At 42.2% G+C, this 21,588-nt stretch overlaps 1 protein-coding gene across 1 annotated transcript in view; it reads right to left on the reverse strand.

Moving 5' to 3' along the window:
• Positions 1-21,588, reverse strand: part of LOC126335905 (ATP-binding cassette sub-family C member 4-like) — a 221,127-nt gene that overhangs the window by 94,722 nt on the left and 104,817 nt on the right. The window contains exons 11-13 of the mRNA XM_049999378.1: positions 665-848; positions 441-584; positions 264-359 (exon numbers count right to left, since the gene is read on the reverse strand). Coding sequence (XP_049855335.1) covers positions 264-359; positions 441-584; positions 665-848 — 424 coding nt within the window. The remainder of the gene's footprint in view (positions 1-263; positions 360-440; positions 585-664; positions 849-21,588) is intronic.

Raw genomic sequence — 21,588 nt, forward strand, 5'->3', positions numbered from 1 at the left:
TTTATCTAAGCCGTATACGACAGTCTTACTGCGCTTTTAATCAACGGGTCACTCACGGTGTTCGTAGATGGAAAATCTCTTTGTGGGATAGACTCTTGTACTTTAAACCTCTTACATATTTTTTACTTTTTAAAATATGTGGGATATGATACTGGCGATCTCGTTTTCTGTTTTAATCATTGTTATACATAGGTAGATATTTCGCACTCCCACGAAAAGCGTTGGGATGAATTTAATGGCTTGTGCACAAAACGAATACTCACCACTTCAGCCAACTGGGAAATTTGCCTCTCGAGGACGTGCACGTTACTCTTTGGTGATCCCACACGCTTCGATCGTCTTAGCTTGTTCTGTTCGTCCTGTTACAAAAAAAATCTGTTGCAAAAGTAACTGGGACTGCAACTAAAGTCAACAGTTTTTTGACTGAAGCCTAAAAATACCTGAAGCGAATTTCTTCTGCTTTTCGTTCGTGAAATGCCAAATTCCTCCAACTCTGCATTCTCTTCTTCACTAGATATCAGTTTGGAAAAGCTAACTCCACTTTGTAGAATCTCGTGGAAAGTTCCTTTATGTTCTAACTTTCCCTGAAACAACATGCTCATTAGCGATGACTATCAACTCAGGAATAGAACTTCTATACATGTTGTAGATGTGATCAACAAACCTTGTTCAGTATCACTATATCATCGGCGCCCTGGAGATACTGGAGTTGATGAGTGATCAAAATTCTTGTCTTGCCACTCAGGTATGAGTTGATGCATTCATCAAACAGATGTTTCCCAACGTGTGTGTCAACAGCAGACAAGGGATCATCCAGCAGATAAATATCTGCATCACGATACACGGCTCTGTAAATGTCATTGGAAAATGCGAAGAGAGTAAAGACAAGTAATGAATGTGATGAAAAGTGTGTCAGGAGAATGTGAAAGGCATTTTAGATGGGGGAGTGATAAAGTGTCATCGATTACCTTCGGGAGAAGAGTCTATTTTGACAAGAAACAACTGGTGGCTATTTTAAAATCCTCTTACTTTCAGAAAGTACAGCTGTTTTATTTTTATTTAACCCAACTCGTTTGTCCAAAGTTTTGGCATAACATTATAAACAAAAAATTCATAGGAGAGACAACGTCCATAGGTAGAGTCCAAGGAGGATACGGTGCCGATGTGTAGTGACCAGTTTTCGTCCAAAATGCTGGGCGAGTTCATTCGTACGTTCGGGAGGCCGACGAACGTTTGCCAACTTTCGCACAGTCGGCGATGACGGAATCGAAGTGCATGCCTTCCAGTCTTTCTCAAACGATTTTCCAGTAACTAATCTGTAAAAAATATTTCATTTTTGCTTTACTTGTAGCTTTATATGTCAGGTTCATTATGATGTGTTCATCATCTCTTTAATAGTCATAGTGTAATATTTAGGTGAAAGTAAGACGCTGTGCGAAATTCGAAAAAGTTTGCAATGAAAAATACGTTGTTGCGAATGAAATTTAGCTAACATACTTAATTTTTCTTCAAAGTTTGGCGGAGGTCTGTATCTATCACCAATCTCGAGAAAACTGAATTGACATAGCACGCTCATTTGCGATCGAACCGCGCCAGCAACGCAGCCGAATGAAACATCCACAACATTCCTCATATTTCATAAACGGTTCGAAACATCGAAAAGAGGCTTTCGAAAATGAAAGCTCACAAAGAGGAGAATATTATGTTGTATTTTTATTATGCAAAACTTCATTATTACCGTGTTATTCCACTAACTGCAGGCTTTTTCGATGAAAGAGTGTAATTTTTAAGGGCCATCGATAGCTGGAGAAACGATAAATGTTATAGGTTTTGGAACAGAATAAGTTAAGTCATTACACGTTTAATTTTTACCGAGGATGTACTTTTTCATAAGTTTCTGACCATACTTTTCCTCAGTTCCTCACGTACTGAACTTAACAAACCACTGTTTCAGAATTCTCTTGCTCTTGCGTCTGCAGAACACGTTAATGAAGCGAGACTGTTTAAACTTAGCTGAATTTCGGCAAAAGAGGCAAATTTTACCATGACAACAAGAGAAATGAGTAAGTTTCGCTTAAAAATCGTTACTCGTCATACTTCTCTAAAAGTTACAAATGGTTAACCAGCGAGACGAAAACAAATCGCTGCATTTGCGGCGGAATTCTGTTTAGACACTAACCAATGCAGAGGTGACAGATCTTTTTGAATGGCCACCGTGTTAGTGCGGGCGTGAAGGAGCTCCGCTTAATAATTACAAAATACGTGAGTGTAGGCTTCAGTTTAGAACAGCACTTCCCCTCCAGCGCTCGGCGTTTCCCCTACAGCACCTGCACGCAGCGCCCACCGCTACCGCTCTCCTCACGTGTGCCCCGCAACCGGCGCATCTATCGGCCACGGAATTCTGCGTGCACTATTGTGTGCAGCGGCATTAGAGTTACTAGGTACTTTGGTATTTTGCTTCAACTTAGCTGTGTGGCAGAGTCAGTCTGTTGCTTGTATCTTAATTCTGCAAAGTGTCTGCACTTGTAACCACTGATTATATTATGAAGTCCCAGAATTTGATTCTAACATGCCGTGAGTGTTATTCTGAATACCCATTCACGCGGATTTCCTATAGAGGTGATACCTGACAAACAAGTTGATGTTTTCATCTACATTCGAGAACACGATAGGGAGAGCTCCGCTAGAGCAATGGATCATTTCAATGGACAGATATTACTTGGACCACTTTGCTAACATAGTGACATTCTTAGTGGTCTTAGTGGATCTCAGCGTGTTGTGAACGATACTGAACAGACAACGTATACAGTGAAGTCTGAAAACCACTATCTTTCACCTCCTTCACGCGTTGACACCACGTGGAGCAAGTATACTGAAATAGTGTGGCAGAACCTGTTCCTCTCATTTACTTCAAAAACTGTACCAATCACGTTCCCCAGGTACAGAACAGTGCTCACGTTTACTGATTCTTGTTTTCGCACGATTTCACAGCATCACGACAATGTCCCACGTCCATTTCTTTGTGATACAGGACCGGGAACAGTGCAACTGGATCCGTTTCCCCCGCCACGTGGAGCCAGCCGGCTAGGTTACACGAGAACAATTCCTGTTCCTCTGTCGTGCAGCGCACGATGAATGGGGCTCCGTGCGCCAAAGCCCGCCGGTTTACATGACTTAGTGCAGTAAGGACGCGATTCCTATGATATTCCTGCAAAATGTCGTCCTTCACCTAAACTGCCTCCATTTCAAATTGGCCATCCATGGACACGATTTGCTATTGTGGAGACTATTCTGCCTAGCAACGATGTTAGAAACGACGTTTTCAGCCTTATTAAGCGGTGTTGGTGACTACGCATCCCTTAATGATGCGATTCTGTTACCTCCGGACACCGACAAACAAACGCTACCTTGCTCCAAGAATATCCAAAACGCCTGAAGAGCATATAAAGATGGTTGTTTACTCATAGTCTCTGAATGGAAGAACACCTTCCCAACCCTGGAGTCGTTTACGCGAGTGAATATATGCAGCACTTGTGCTGGACGGCAGACTTTGGACTAGATGCTTGCACAAACTGCCTCCACAAATTCAGACTAACACGATTTCTCGTGAAGGCGATACGTGAGAAGCCAGGTATCATATTGCTGATAGAATTTTGGTACTCCTGCAACAGCGTCGTTACTACGATAGACGTGGCAACAGCTTACAATGGCTACGGCCCTTGACCTATACGACACGGCAACGAGTTGTTGAAGAAAGCCTAGTATGTATGGACGGACGGACACGGCAAAGATGCCGCGCTTAAGCAACAGGCTGCTCACGAAAAGCCAGCCGACAGCTGTTCCCAGTAGGACAGATCAAAGCTACGACTCACAACGGTCACACTCGTATTCATTTAACTCACTTTTCGGAAGTTACACTTGCACCTTGCTATCACCAAAACTCCCAACCACATTCTAAGCGATTGAGCCAATCTGGTTTAATTATGCCTTCTGCAGATTATATGTCCTTGACAAAAATTTGATTTACTATTTGCCCACCGACACAGGCTGCAAGGTGAGCACCATCCCAACAATAACAACTCATTTAGAAGTTTTGGAGTCTCTCCCAACAGCTCCAAGCTGCAAACGACACAACTGTCAAACTTTACGGCACAACCGTTAGCACAGCAGATCTGGGTCTACATACACCTTTCTCGTGGGAAGCCGACATTGCCGATGACAATGAGCTACTGCTGGGGGAAGACTTTTTGCGACGTTTTCACTTTCTCCTGAATTGGTGAACGGAGGTGGAGTGCCATGCATTACAGGCAAACCACCCATGCATTTACATCCGAACGTGAGTGTTTCCAGCACTGCAAAGATAACTGGGTAATGAATGCTTATCGTTCCTTGAATTCAAACCTGGAACCTATGAACAAAAAGTGAAGAAGTGAAGGCGGAAAGCGTAACTTAATAAGAAGAAAATCAAGGTTTACAAGTAACATTTACCAACAAGAAAAAACAGTTGGAGGATACTCAGAAGTGACTGACACCGATTCACCTCCCTCTCTCTCTCTCTCTCTCTCTCTCTCTCTCTCTCTAGTTTCTTCAATATTCCCCAGCATTAATGTTTTTTTCAGCGAGTCATGCCTTCGCATTGTGTGTCCAAAGTAGGTGAGCTTTTGTTTTAACATTAGACCTTCCAGGGAGAAATCTGGTTTTATTTTCTCCAATATTGATCTGCTGGTTCTCTTTGCAGTCCATGGAACTCTAAGAAGTTCACCACATCTAAGCAATTTTGCAGGATGTGGAAAATTTCTAGTATTTGCCGAACAACTTTATTGGCCCCTCCAGGGAGGGCAGTATATTTACATGAATGATATGTTGACTAGACATTTATTGAGGTTATGTGCACTCGACACGGAGGACAAAGAGAATGTGAAACAAGCACGCAAGGATGCTACTCGTCGCGGTCAGCAATGTATCAATCAGCTAGAGCCTTCAGTGGCCGCCATGGGAGCGGAGAAGTCTTGCGGTTTCTCAGGCCATTCTACTCAAGGAATTCGAGAGAAATCTTCCAAGTCAGTGCAGGTCCGTGACACTGATGCTAGTGCGAAACTCGCATGCCCCAGGGTTGCCTGTTCTGTTCTCTGTTCTTCACTGCCCCTCCCGCAAAGAGAGGTGTCAGGCACGTCAAGCACAACACCGACGCAACCCGGTGCAGCTCCACCGCTCCTCAGGTCCCGGGAGCCACGAAGTCCTGTCAGGCAGCAGCAGCCGCCACTCCCGCCACAGAGACGACCACGCACAAACGGACCACACATGCTTCGCTTGGGCCTACATCAGCACGGTTGTTGCTGACGCAGCAGCAGGTCGGGGAGAGCCACGGCCCTTTCAGGCCTCCACACCGATGTTCTGTACTAGATGGGTGGGGGGTGGGCTCTATGTCTACATCACATCCAAACAGTATAGATTGTGCAGTGACCTTAGAGTTACTAGCTTCTTTGGTGTTTTGTTTCATCTTTGTAACTGGGATTCAGTGCGTCGCTTGTATCTCACTTGTCGCATCCCCGCGCATGTCCTAACTACAAGGTTGGTGCGGACTCAGTAGTGCAAACAGGTCGTTGACATCAATTTTTTTTTGTCCCATAATTAACCTTTATAACGGAGTCGAGAAGGAGCAGAAGCTCCTTAGCTTTTTAGACTTGCTGTTAGGGAACAGGCAAGGTATCTTGACTGGGATGGTAACCTGCCAAAGAAGCAAGATGATATGAAGCCATTCAATAACATTATTCAACGGTAGACATGTTTATATGCGACGTGTTGGACCAACCGTGCCTAATTCTGAGACATGTGCAATTGCTGCCATCAATTCTGCCGCCTACTGAATCAATGGCCACTTGGCCTCACATCTAAATCAGTGGCCACATGGCTTAATTATATCACTAGCCTCTCGGACTAATTCATAGGAGTCAGGTACTGTTCAGCTACTTATTCCTAGTAGCAAATGGAATCCGCTGTACTGCTATTTGAGACAGACTGTCACTGTTCAGCACAATTCCATTAAAAATATATAAGAACCTTATCCGTTTGCTACTTATCTACTAGTTGCAGTTGTGCCACCTGAATTAGTACCGCCTTTTCGTGTATGAAATACTGCTGTTTCATCAGTAGCTGCTGGCATCAGAATTTTTGGCTCTTTATTGACAGTCTCTCACTCTGTCACTGTGATGCTCTGCTACTCTCGTATACTGATATGATACTGGCTGAGGCTGCACTTTTATGCGCTTACTAGCGAATCCGACAATGCTTCGCAATTGCTAAATATGTATTGGAAATGCCCAAGCATCATACATTTCTCACCCCCCCCCCCAATTTCTCTCTCTCTGCCCACCTTCTCATCCCCCCCTCTCTCTGTACATGTCCTCCTTCCCCCACCTCTCTCTGCACAACCTCCTCCCACCTCTCTCAATCTTCTCCTTCCCCATCCCTATGCCCATTTTCGTTTGACGTGAATGTTCAGTATATTACCGTGTAAAAATCTGAAGTAAATCCGTTAATATCTTTGCGAGCTTTTTGGTAACAACGTTTTCCCTTTATACATTACACATATATATTTATATATGTAGTCTATCACTAACATATGTAGCCTACGTCTATCCAAATGTTTCATTAAAGTATCGACTGGAAGTAAATCGTTCAAGAACATTTTGAGGTTTGGGGGAATAACGCTTCCCCCTTTATATATTACATGTACATGTATATATTACAAAAATACATAGCCTATCTGCCTACGTCCTTCCAAATATTAGTTAAGAGTATCGCGTAAAAATATGCCTACGCTTCCCCTCTATATATTACATATATGTGCATATGTTGAACAAAAATACTTAGCCTTTGTCTGTCCGAACGTTCATGGAGTTCCGAGTAAAAATTTGCAGTACATCAGTCAAGAAGGTTACGAGATTTGCGGCAGCAACGTTTCCCCTCTACATGTTACATATGTATTTATGCCGTACTTCAAGCATATAACATAGTATTTTTTTGTTATGAAAACACACGACAGCAGAACTGTCAAACTAAACACAATTTTTATATTCTTTTTAACACCAAAAACACCATTACCATCCACAATCACGAATACAAACAAAAAAATCAGCCAAGCCGGTCGAGCCGCTGTCAAGTGACGATCTTTCACGACTCATTCAAATTTCTGACTTTTGCGGTGGATTTTCCAGAACTTTTCGTTCATAGAAAATTGTCTCTATAATGACGAGCACAATAAAGATGAAAATCAACCAAATCTCTGGAGCCGTTCTTAATTGATGATATTTCACAAGCGGGCAGTTGATGTTAATTTCGGACTTTTCAGTTGAATTTCCGAAAAATTTTCTTTCGCACAAACCTTGTGACAATAACAAACACAACAACAAGAAAATATCAATCAAATCAGTCAATCCGATCTCAGGTGATTGTCTTTCATAGGTGCAGCAGCTGATCTTTATTTATATAGACTAAGGGGCTTTTTCTACTGGCATTTGGATGCACAAACACTGTTCATTAGTTTTGTGGGCTAATGGAATATTCCGTCCTCATGTGACTGTCTTAACAGCTTTCTACCAGTCAAGATTCGTAACCGCATTCCTCCTGTCATGAGCTTCACTTCGATGCTTGCATGCTTGGCGTTTTGGCAGCTCATAAGAACCTGCACGACACCTCGGCGGACGCTCAAGTGATAACATGGTGTTAGCTGTTTTCAAACACGTTATCTTTTACAAATATGCTGTTCGATGTTGTGACACAGGCGTGCCTGGCAAGAAGTTTGGTCGGACTCTTTTTCGCACTGACATTTAGCTGATATATTCTCCAGTCATGACATATCAATGTGACATTTACGCGGGTATTCCATACGAGCAAACGTTTGCTCTGTTTTCTGCTTCCTGGAGTAACACCTTATCGGCTTCGGCTTTTTGGGTAGGCGCATACCTCTGCACGTTGAGAATCCGAGTGATTTGACAGCAGCTCTTAGAATTGCAGCGTAACTGGTGGAGATATATTCTACCATGAAGTAATGGACAGATCACAGCGTATTCCCTTCGGAGATGAAATGTTAGAGAAATGGGCGCAATGGTCCTACGCGTAAATAGTGGAGGCAACCAGACCTATTCGTGCAGGAAAGTGAGCCACCGAGCGGTGAATTGTTGGAAGAGGAAAAATAGGAAACACCGTTGGCAGATGCAGCCGCTTAAATCAGACAGGAATGCTTCGCCTGTTGGTAAGCATCGGACAGAACACTAACTAACATAAAGACACCGCTCACATCCATGCCAGAGGCAGGATTCTAACCTACGACCGTAGCAGCAGTCCAGTTCCGGACTGAAGCGTGTAGAACCGCTCGGCCACCGCGGCCGGCTACTGAGGCGTAAACGAGAATTTTGACTGAGGGCAGAGACTCATTCCCTCTACAGTAAGACTTTTACCATGAGTGAAAAGTGCGTGACGTGCCGTAGAATAGTTATCTCCTGTGTTTGGTACGATGTCTGCAGTAGTTTTTTTTCCATTGGGGTGACTGTAGCGGCGTGAGAAATGGGCAAGTGAATATGACTCATCAGTGGTTTTGTAGGATATGTAGTAGAGGTAGGAAAATAGTGGAACACGAGTGGAAAATTGCTGCCCTTCAGGCACAGTTAGAGAAGGCTAGGGAAGATCTGAACAGGTTGAGGAAGGAGAAGGGTAAAGACAGGTGGGAAGTGGCAACAGGTAATAGTAGGAACAGACCTATAACTTTGTCAGACAGCTTTGTGGAGAATGTGAAGACTATAAACAAATTTACAAATGCAGAGACCCTCAGTTCCATACAGAAACTCGAGATTATTTGTAGTCGTGTGTGAAATTACGTCCAAACACACCATTCTGGCATACCCTATTTAGAATTTTTTGGGTAACTAATGTCTTGTAAGCAACAGGATCTCTGCAGACGAAAAACTTTCTAGTCTCCAAGCTAGTTTAAGTGAAGGCTACAAATCTGGTGATTTAGAATTTTATAATGCGTAAGTTTCTTTGTTTTGCATCAATTCCTCGAAAACTAAAACCCACACGTCAAAAATTAATGTATCTCGGATCGCTGATAAGGTACTTACAACTTACTTAAGCGCTGAGCAAGGCTGGATGTACCAAATGCAGAATTAATCTTCTCATGGATAAACTGAGATACAGCCAATCAGTTGCAGGAAAGGGAGGAACTAGGTAGTGCACAGGCGGAATGCTGCTAAGTGGGCTTAGATAGTGGTGTGGAATATAGGTTTCTTGTGGACACAGGAAGGCACATTTCCGTTACCAGTCTGGACCTGGTGATCAGGAGGAGACTTGTGCTATCCAAGCAATTATATAAGTTACGTGGAGTTGTCGACAACAGTGTGGATTCATTGGGCACTACGGTATTTGATCTTACTACTAGGAAAACTAAGGCTAGCAGTGTACGGAAGTCTTGCCATGCGTGGGTGAAGGATATTCAGTGATTCTCAGGCTACATTATCTAGACAAACATCGTGTTAGGACTGATCTTTAGCAATGCATGGTTTAGCTCAGTGAGACTGTGTGTCAGTTGTGTGATAAGAGTTGCAAACGAGACAATGTCGCAAGGATCATCTGTCACGAAGGTGAGACCAGCTAAACTAGAGCCGAGTTGATTAAAGATAAATGAACAGTAGAAAATACGCGTACGTACAGGAAAAGTAGCGTGGGTTTCACTGCATACCGGTTCGCCTTGTGGGACTTCGTACTTGGGTGAGGCACTCTCAGGCAAGAAGAGTAGGATTGTTCACACTGTTTTGTGCGCAGGAGAATAGTGTGCACAAGTAATGCTAATGGAGAATATGTGGTTCCAGTTAGCATAGATAACTTTGGCAGAGGTGAAGTTAGTCTATTAAAAGGAACAGACGCTCTGGAAGTATTACAGGAAAAAGACTTCGGTAAGTGGAGTCTGGACTGTCGACGCAACAACGTTAGGCGAGAAGATGGGTCACTTGATGGGCAGTCATCTCACAGCTGTGGAAGAAGTATTCTTGAAGTTTAGCAACTTGTTTTGTGCAGACGGGATGTTACCAGAACATCCGGTAACTCAGCACCATATACCTAAAGTGGATACTACACCGATTTATGGGAGCGAGAATTTGCAGCCGCGAATAGAGGAGTTTATTGAACAGCAACTACGAGAAGGGATCGCAGAACGGAGAAACGGCCCCTGGATTGCGAATATTGTATCGTTTAGTTATCTTGCTAAAGAAAACATTAGAGTGAAAGAAAAAATAAAGGTTTCGCTGTGATTATATTTTCCTGAATGCAGAGTGTTGGAGACGCTCATCGAATCCATAATATAGGGCGATTGGAGGATGTTCTTAATAAGTTACGGTCAGTTTGATGCTGAGCTTGGATAGGTGCCGTTTTGCTAAAATTGAAGTTAACCGTCTGGGACAAGTAGTTAGTGAACGTCCTCTTACGGAAACAATTCCAAATTTTCCAACACTACAAACAGCCAACCAGATACTGTAATTCGTTTGTTTGTATAACAGCTATCGTAAATTCGTAAAGGATTTCGCAAAAACAGTCAAACTTTTGAACTGGTTAGTCGAAAAGGATGTAATGTTTCAGTGAACACAGGAGTGTCGGACAGATTCGAGAAATTGAAGGAGGCACTGATTTCGGATCCGGTACTGGTTTCTCCCGATTTTGAGAAAGGTCCCCCAATGCAACGCTTCTAACAAAGTGGTCAGCTGTATTTTGGGTCCGATGGTTAAAGGACAGGGGCATCCAGTAAATTATGTTTCGAGCCAATTAAATAAAGTCGGAAACTGAATAGGAAACATGGGCAGTCACATATGGTATTACTTATTTCTGGGGTTACTTATATGGTAGAAAATTTAAAGTTGTGACTGATATACATCACTGAAACAGTTGCTTGATCTGAAAGACCCATCTAGTCATGTAATACGTTGCTCTCTAAAGCTTAATGAGTTTTTATTACGAGGTCGTCCATAATACCTGTAGAAAACATGTGAAAATCGACGCACTGAGTCACAAAGTAATAATGTCGAGTATATTGGGCAACAATGTGTTAGAATGGCAACAAGCACATGCAGAGGATGAAGATTGTCAGGCTTTTAATTCACGGCTGCACTGTACTTAATGATTTGTTGTGGAGAGTCAGGAAATGCGGATAGCGCATCGTGCTCTCAGCAGCTTTTCAAACGGAAGTGTTACTACAGGTTCATGATCACATGTTGTCAGGCCATGGTGGTCGACGAACAACAGAAAGATGTATTGCAGAATGGTCTTGCTGAGAAATAGGGAGTGTGACATGTCAGACAGTGTACCACACACACACACACGCGCACACACACACACACACACACACACACACACACACACACACACACACACAGAGAGCGGATATTACGCATCAAAAAATCCCGTTGTAGAAATTACCATAGACGTCAAAGCCACATCAGTTGCTTGGGCTCTACATTTGCGAGCCATTCAGCAAATGCCTGCAGGGAATAGGCATGTGCTTACCATCACAGACCATTTTTTGCGGTTTCTAGTAATGATAGCAATTCTAGACCAGCAGATTAACAATTTGGCACAGGCATTAGTTAACAGTCAGTTATTGAAGTTTGGAGTGCCTTATAACTCAGTCACGAACCACAGTGTGAATTTCGTTTCAAAACTTATGAAACAGCTATGCCATGTGTCACGCATTTAGAAGTTACGTAGAAGTTCCTTCCATAACATCATTTCGAAAATCCTAAGGTTCTAGGTGATTGCTAGACACGGTGACTGGGATACCTATCTTCCACATGTGCTTTGCGCATGCAGCTCAAAGGCTTGTATGGGACCGGACATGTCACCATTTGAGGTGTTGTACGGGAGGCAGGTGCCGTCCCAGTTTGGTATTTTAATTCCTAAGTTAGGAACGGATTGAGAATCCGTAAAGAAATTAACGAAAAGAATATAGGAAATATGAAAAAGGGTGGAAGAAACAAACCTGAAGGCTCTAGAGCTCCAGGAACAGCAAAATAGGCGCAGGGGCAAGCTACCACGGCATGATGTATCTCAATGGGTATTGGTCACTAAACCCTATACACCGAAGGGAAAGATGAAGAAGTTCTTGACCAAATATCATGGACCGTATCAGGCCATGGAGATGACCTCACCAGTTAATTTAAAGGTACAATTTTCTTCAAAAGTCTATCGTTCACGTCAATTGGATAAAACCATTTAGAGGTATAATGGATGGGGTACCATAGTTATCTGCAAGTATCCAAAAAGAACGAACCTCTAGCAGTTAGGTAGCAGAAGGCATATGACATTCATAATGCTTTAATGTCACGTAATTACTTTGTTGTTGCATTCCTTATAATGTTTTGGTGCTGTTTGATTTATTCTTGATATTTGTGTTTATGGATTGTTTTACTCTGTGCTAGTGATTTTTGTTATATCATTACTAGGTGTATTTTTCTTTTGTTATTCTAGGGTTATTGACAGTTTTCTGGTATTGTTTGTTGTTTTCTATTTGTCGTTGAATTCGGAAAAAGGAGAGGAGAGTTGGACGGTTCCTTTCCCGAGGGGGTGAGTTCGTGGGGACACTCTGAGTCATAGAGAAATGGATACATACAAGGATACACGAATGCTATTGATTTCAGATAACAAAGAAGCTCTTCCAGTCATACCATTAGCGGATTTGGACGAGTGCGCTCAAGACAGACCAGTGCCCACTGATAACTGGAGATGTGAGGCGAAAATGCTTTTGGGAAAAACGAATATTACAAATTGCGAAAAGGAAATCTTGCCCATGCGGTCTCACAAAAGGTAGGGATACATTGGCTGTACTCGATGTTCTAGCTGTGTTGACAAATTGTTATGAAAGTGGGAAAGCTGAGGAACTAAGAATTTAGAGTTGCAGGTGCTAGCCGTGTTACCATTAACAGTGCGGCATATGAGGTAGTCGCGAAGTATTTCCGCCTTCCAGCTACACTCTCTGGTACGACTGCCGTGACATTGATATGGAATATGTTGTATTGATGTGAAGTATCAATGAGGGTACTACTCTCCCAACATTTAACTTGCATTAATGCTTGAGTCCTGAACTTATGTATACACTAGACAAATTTGTCGAGTCGCAACAGGGGAAAATTTGAATGGGGTACATGTTACAATATGTTCAAAATTTTCAAGAAAATCGTCAAGACAAGCCTTTCGTGCACCAGTTACGGCATATTTCTATTAGATATTTGCATATTTTATTTCTGTAATGAACGCAGACACAAAAGTCCACCGACGCATCAGTTGCCAGTTGAGCGGTTAACCAACACAGGGTGAGGGAATAGTTGATGGAAATAAAACCACTGCATTTGAGTAGTTCAAGCATTAGATTACTGACTGTATTGCAATAAGATTCTGGAGGCTGCACTTTAAGAGCAAGCTCATGTTAGTACTGCATAAGGGAAAATCCTTATGGGACAGGTCTTCGTTATACCTGAGTGTTACCACCAGCGCGGTACAAAGTTTTTTCAAGACTAATTTTAATGGAAAACTAGTCTTGAGAGATTTGGGACGATTCTTCCGAAAGAGAAGAGACGTTTTGCGTCCAGGGAAAAATCGGCGTGCGGACTGGCAACTCTTAAAGTTTTATTCTAGCTGTGCCCAGGCAATTGAGGCCAGTTTGGCGATGTGCTGATGAAGTAAGCTACTGGGCAGTACTTTTGACATAACAACAAAACACTCTGAGTGGACGGGTTTTACGACACTAGTCATGGCCAATACGCATAGAACAGCTGTTAACGCAGTGTGTCTAAGAGAGAAGGAAGATTTTGTAACTCCAAGCACTTGATGGCTGCCGAGAAACTCACATGTTGCAAATTTTGCTGGGACTAAGAACCCATGCATGGAGTGCAGCGAGCTAGGAAAAGCTGAAAGTACGAGTAATATGAAGTAAACCCACTCAACCCCCCCCCCTCCCTCCTCCCTCCCCGCCCACAACGCCAGACCCCCGTCCATCAGTGCGACTACGTTAGAAGTGCAGCAATAGGGGTATAAATAATCACCGAGCTTAGAGGGTTAAGGCATTCAGTAGTGCTGGCATTTTTATCTGTGTATTGGACTGGAGAGAATGACGAGCTTTTGAGTGTCAGAGATACCACGACTAAACCTTAGTGATGAAAATCTATTGGCTGCCTGCCCACTGATTAACTAGTCAAGTTCCGGCACGAGGCACGCCATACATGTGGTGTGGCTGCTGCAGGACTTGGAAAACGTCAGAGTGGGCTGGTGTGAAGCCAGCTTCCACCCTCTAAGGGACTACGGCCAATGGACTGCAGACCGTCTACATTCTGGCTAGGGAAGCTAGCCCCTGTGACATAGTCATCGGTCAACGTCGTGATCGCTCCCTGGTGGGTGACTGGAGCATTTCACTTTGTCGTAAAATATATAGCGTCGGCTATCGTACTCAGGCACATGACATGGAGACTACGAGTACCCGTGGGTGTGCACAGCCGGTGAAACTCTGGAGGGCCTGGATGGGCCACGGTTGTTCTTCACCAATTGGCGATCCGCTCAGCACTGTGGAAGCTGCAGGCCATGACCAAGGACAATGGACACAGGGACATCTGAGTGCGGCACTGCATTCTGCAAGGCGTCAGTGCATTCTGCAACTGGCTTTGTTTAAACACCCACTGGACTGCTCTGAGATGCCATTATGCTTTACATAGCTCTGGATATAAGCCCGTATCAATCTTTCAATGGTGTCACTGTTTCACTGTATGTCCTTGTCTGAATCTGGCCTTCCTCGCGAATCCTGATGCCTACTGGTCTAGAAAAAGCCAGATCATTACAGTTTGTTAGAAATTTCCAAGTAGTATACGTAAACCCTTTCTTCTTTACTCTGAGAATAGTATTGTTAAAATCTGTTGGCATGTAGCTTCAACTCTTGCCTATTATTTTTCCTTGCTATCACATTATGCAATGCTACTCTTACAGCTTCATACTGCGTTCTGAATTGATATTCAAAGTTTCTTTGATCATTCTTGCCTTACTAACTCAACATGCAGCGCTAATCGATCACCAATTGAAATATTCTATAGTGCTTTGTCTTGTCTTAAGGGGCTTTGCAGACCTCTTTTTACCCAGCCACTCGGTGTGTTTTCTGCGTCCTAGTTTTAAATTAACATACATAATCATAATAATTGTATTTAATTGTAGCTGTCTACCTCTGTAATACTCCTCCTAATAGGTTTGTCATTCTCCTGCACTTCAACTCGGAAGTCATACATCCCGCATTGCTACATAGTCTGTTACAGAAAATAAACGTACGTAGATAATACATAAATCCCAGTTGCTAAGATCTTCATTTCTGGAAAATCTCAAATACTTCACTAAGGGCCGACGAGTTCTTTCGAATGCTCTGTTTGTCTGGGGATAGAAAGCTGTTACCTGTATCTTCTTTATCCTTAATAATTTTCATACTCTCTTAAATACTTTGCTAAAAAAAATTATAGCCTTGATCTGTTTCCACCATTGATGGAACATCATACCTTTGTCAAATTTCTTCTATAAACGTTTCCACTAAGATGCCAATGTCTTGATGTTCCAGTAGAAGGGCTGCTACAAATTTGCTTAACCCATCCTGAAATGCCAAGATGTCTGTATTTTCTTTTTATGTTATTTATTGTGAACCTACTATATCAGTATTACATTTTCAAAAGCTGTTTCTTTCAGTTTTGTAATAACAAATGGCATCTTTGTCTTACTCTGCGTAAATTTATTCCGTTGGCAATTATCGCATCCCTTTTCATTCCTTTCCAAATGTTTCTTTAATCAATCCAGCGTACTATGTACTCCTTTGTCACCAGCCAATGGACTGTGGTGTATTTCTTCCGTAATTTCGGTTTTCTATTTGTCGTTTACTTCTAACGCGTCTTCGCCCAGTACTTCATGTTCAATCAGTATTCTTCTTTGCGCACCTGTCTTCGTTTTGGTAGCCTCTACATTTGCTGCCACAGTCTACTTAGTGCAGCTGCATTAGTGTTTGATTGTCCTGGTTTATAGACGATGTCCTATGAATATTTTTCCAGTTTCAATCTCCATTTTATTTTGAGGGATATTTTAGACTGAATATCTACGTTAATAACTTACGGCCTGTTATAATCATGAATATCCTGCCATACACATATGGCCTACATTGCTTCGTTCCTCAAACTAATGTCAAACACTAAAGCTCGGTTTCTGAGTAGTTCTTCTCTACTTTATTTAGTGATCTTGAAGCATACGCTGTTAGTATGTCACTACCAAACTTACCTTGAGATAAAACTGCCTCAGTCGATTCACCACTTTCTACTGTATTAATGATGAAAGTTTCTCAGAATCACGGAACTGTAATAGGGAGGATTTACTCATTTTTCCTTTAATTCTTCGCACGTAGTCTGCTGCTGCCTTTCCCAATCATGTTTTTTGTTTGCTTTAGTAACTTATGCAATGTGGCCTTAATTTTACAGAAGGCACTTATATTCATGGCACTGGTACTTGGCTGTAAAAGTTGCTTTTTCCTGTCCTGGACGTCCGGCAATATCTGGTGATACCTGCTCGTTACGTCCAGCATCGAAAAAAACTTGGCTTTTCCAATCAGGTCCAGTATTTCTACTATGTTTGATACTAGAAACGCTTCTGAATCTGAAATCTCTTCTACTTTGCCGTAGTCTGTTACCAATCTATATTTCATTTGCCCACTGAGATCTGCCATTTTAGGGAATAATAACACTGATACATTTCACGGACTTTGACTCTATACTATTATATCATTGCCCAGCATTTGTTCTGTATGTTCCAGCAATATCTTCTTCTGCATCTACGAGATTCTATAGGGTCTGACATTTACAACTTTTCCTTTATGTTCTGGCATTATCAGAAATCAGGGCTTAACGGTTTCCGTAAATGACAATCTGTCAAACTTTAAATGGGCTACATCGCGGTTTTCACAGCCCAATTTTTCTAATTCATGTTTTTCTTCTACGTTAAGACGCCTTCTTTGCAAAGCGTCTCTGTCCTACGCGATACAAATATTATATTCTTGTACCAGTTCTGGCGTTTCTCTTACAATCCTTACTATTGCTTCCCTACATAGAGCTTCAGTAATTAAATGTATAGAACTTATTTCACTCTCTTGTTAACTGCATTCAGTCTACTGAAATACAAACCCCTCATATATTTTGTATTAAAGATTGAAGAATGTATACTTCCTTTAGTACCTCTTATTTAGTCACTTCTGACCGTTTGTTCCTACAGTCAGTGACCGCTCTCTGTTTTCTGAAAAAACTGATTTCTATTAAACCATAATGAGGGACGCCCGTTCTCTTCTTCCAGATCTGGAATTTGTGCTGTTTTAACACATTTCCAGCTATCGTTAGCATCAGCAGCGCACTTCCAAACGTGCTCACTATGCCATGAGTTACCCCTTTCAATATTCGCACTTTTCTGCCTTTTAAGAAGTTCAACTCTTTACCTAATTCTTTGGGATCGGTCTTCGTTACATCATTATCTGCTTCAGTGTCTCTTACCGTAACCTTGTACCATTTAACTGCGTCGACGCGTGTCTGCTGCCCTTACCACCTGTTTGGTTTCCAGTCTTCCTCTCCGGAGTTTTTCCGAGCTTTTCTTCTACAGTGGTTCACTGCACGTCTGTATTTATTACATATATAACAACTGGGAGTCCAAAAGCTCTTTACCTCATGCTCAAGCTCTTGCAGTACTACTCGCCCACACAACTGACAGATTTTCTCTTATGTTCCTCCGCCCGTTTTAACCCCACATGGCTTCCACCAAAAATTTTATGTTGCATCCCAGTGAAGTTCCAAACTTCCAATGTAGAACTAGTGTGGCCTATATGGAGCAAACAGAACTTTACGACGATATTGTTTTGTTGTATTATCCCCTAAATATTCTCGATAACAGAGTCGAGAGGGAGCAAAGCCTCCTTGGCTGCTTAGGGTTGGTTCTGTGGAACAGAGAAGGAACTTTGCCAGGGATAGTGATTTGACAAATTACTTACATGGTATGTACTCTTTCAGTATATGTTTATGTAACATTAGACATGCTTATTTGCGAGGTGTCTGACCAACACATCCCTTTACTCAGATGTACATGAGTTACATCTGATACCGACTTTTTACTAACGAAACGCCTTTTACTATGACTCTATTATATTTCAATCAGCTTCCCATTATCGAGAGACGAGAATCACCTAGCCTCTTGCTCTAATCTCTATTAGATGCACTATCTGGGGCGCATAACGCAGGGACAAGTGCAATCGTGGCCATCTGATATGCCGTCTACTGGATCAATGGCCACTTGGCCTCTCTCTGTTTTCAACACTATGCAGTTAAACAGATATCAGACACATAGGTCTGATAATTATCTATCAGTTTCAGTTGTAGTTGCGTCATCCAGATTAGTATTGTCTTCTTGTGGATAAATACTGCTATTCCATCTGTAGCTGCTGCTGTCTAAGCTGTTGGCTCCTTCGTTGATTGTCTTTATCACTTGCTGTCATACTCTGCTACTCTCCTAGACTCATTTGATACTGGCTAAGGCTGTACTTTTACACTCTTATTAAAGGACTTAATCCACTCGGGTCTGGTCGCACACAACTCCCTTCACTAGCTGTGTAGGCTGTTGGAATGTTCCGCCCTTACGTGACTGTCGTAACTTCCGTCTAGTAGCTGGACTGTATCGTGAGCTCGGCCTCGAGCCCTCACCTTGTCGCCGTCTTGACAAGTCGTCACCAGTTGCACGGCGCCTTGGTTGAACTTCAAGTGGTAACTTGATGCTTCCTTTGTCCAAATGAATTATGTTTCACACTTACCATGTTCACCGTTTTGATAGATATGTGCCTGTCAAGATACTTGGCCGGAATCTATCTTTTACTCTGACTCTTAACTAAAATATTCCCCAGTCATGAGATACTTTTGCTCACATGTCTGTCTCCTGATTATATTAATGAAGTATCGCAATTTTGCTCTGTCATCCCGAGGGCTTTATTCTGGCTACCGATTCGTAGGGATTTATACACTTATGTTCTCTTCATTACTGATCAGGCTTTTATTTTATTTCACACTAGGTTTATGCCTTAATCCTATTTTGCCGTCTGATGTAAACGTTCGAAAAATGTAAATAACAGAGTAACTATTGGAACCTTCGTTATTTCCAAATTACTATTATTTCAAATTACTACACCGAGAAGCATACTCATTATGGTAGGGTTCTGCGTCTGGGACGAAAAACTGCTGAGACTAATCACAGTGAACAAACCACCACTGCCTGGCACCGTTAGCCGCTTTCGTTTCTCATAATTGTTGGGCGCTTGTCGTGCACGTATCTGTCCTCCGTCACTTGGAAATGCGGCAGGTTGCTTACGCGAAAAAAGTCAAACGACAGATACACATAATTACTGAAAGATATACGTGAACTTCGTCTCTTACTGAGTCCATCGAGTGGTAAACTTCAAGGTTTAAATATCGGTACGATAAGAACCTATATGAATTTAGAATAATGTATGAAATTAGCAGTAGAGACGGCAGTGCTACATGCTCGAGAGCAACGTTCAGTTGTTTAGAGCCTTATGTGATATATAAATCGACAGCTAATTGTGTAACTATAGACTACAAATCTAAATGTCCTCGAATTTTTCCGCTGCTACGAAATGATTTAACATACAGATCTTCCAGCCAATCACAATCGAGAACAGACTGTAGACTGCTCTTGGGATGTCGTAAATAAATGGATTCGTTTCTAGATTTCACCACGAGAGCAGCGTCATCACACATTGACGTGAAAGATAGTGGCTACTGATATATTTCCATTCACACTCTATCCATCGTATCGCTAGAACGATCTACAGTTCAGTGGGTCCGTATATTGTAGTCTGGTAAAGCTAATAATTTGGTCTACGATACAGATGAGAAAATTGCAGAGATAAGAGCTGTATAACAATCATTTTTTTTCGTATTTTTCCTCTGTTTTATGTATTTCCCACCAATTTTGTAATTTTACCATGTTTTTACGTAATTTCAATTTATTTTACCCAGTACTCCGGCTCTAAACAATTTTCAGAAGAACTGATTATCCTCAGGGGGTCATAAATCAACCCCAGGTGGTTATAAGTCATTTGACAGAACAATAGATTTGCTCCTGAACGTAATCTTGCCCATGCACGTGTGCAACCACCACAAACAAAATTACTATTAGTACTTCCTCAGTGTGACGACTGCCAGTCTCAATGCTTGCTTGACAATGGTGCATGAAGTTCTGCCACACTCTCTCAGAGATCCCTGGTGTCTTCTGTACCATTAGACAGGCAGCCTGAGCCCTAGCAAGCAGGTCTTCATCCGTTTCTACAGGGATTACATACACAAACGTCTTGACGTAGCTCCTGAGGAAAAAGTCCAGAGGTGCGAGATCCAGTAATCGCACTGGACATGGGACAGGACCATCCTTTCCAACCCAACGATGTGGATACGTGTCGTCCACGTGCTCACTGGCACTAACATCAAAGTGGGCTGGTGCGCCATCGTGCTGAAACCACGTCCTTTTATGGAGAGCAAAAGGATCTTTCCTAGAGTGTGGCAGAACTGCATATGCCACTGTATTACTCACATTGAGCGTGGCTATCGTCGCTTTGAACAACTGCTATGCGATATGTTGTTGTTATGCATTGTTCGCTGCGTATGTCCATAACACAATAAATACTCATTTCCGATCATTCGTTCCCTATCTTGTTTCAATCTGACCCACAAACGTTTGAGATACGCTGTAGATAGGAAGTCAAAATGAATATGAAAGAGCAGGAACTTACTGATAAGAGGGGAGTGAGTGATGAACGAGAGACAGAGGATCCAGTGGGAACAAAAGGGGACGATGATTATATGGATGAAAGTCATCGTGAGATAAGAGGAGAACTTGGGATGGAAAAAGAAGGAACTAAACAACGACGACTGGGAGACAAAGACAGGGACGATCAAAAGCAATCGGAATACACCAGCTCACCAAGAAAGATGCACAATAAGAACAGACGTGTTATTCAAGCAGTTATTAGAAGCAATGATAGCAAACCGAGAGCTTTTCGAATCTTTGAAAAGTTAGCAAATATCTGAGAACCGGAACAGATCCATTGACAACAAACTGAGAATTTCTGAAATCAGAAATTAAAGTCCACTCGGATTCTCTGAGAGTGAAAATGAGAACAGCTAACAAGTCCCTGAAATCAGATATGATGAAAACGATTTTTTGAGGGAGTACGTAAGTGAAATGGATTTAGGATTTAGGTTCAAAATGTCAACCCGCCCCTTAGAGGACAATAAATCTTGTGTGGAACGTGAGACGAACTTAAGTAATAAAAGCTGTAATAATAAGGCGAAGAAGAAAGTTGTAAAGAAAAACTAGGAAGAAAAAGGAAAAAGTTACAAATAGTGAAAGGTTGAAGAAAATTAACCCTGAAACGGAGGATTTCGATGCAGAATCGATTCGTCAGTACTGGAAATTCAAACAAACAAAGGAGATATGGTA

This window comes from Schistocerca gregaria, chromosome 2, assembly GCF_023897955.1.
Source record: "Schistocerca gregaria isolate iqSchGreg1 chromosome 2, iqSchGreg1.2, whole genome shotgun sequence".
Taxonomy (NCBI): Eukaryota; Metazoa; Arthropoda; class Insecta; order Orthoptera; family Acrididae; genus Schistocerca; species Schistocerca gregaria.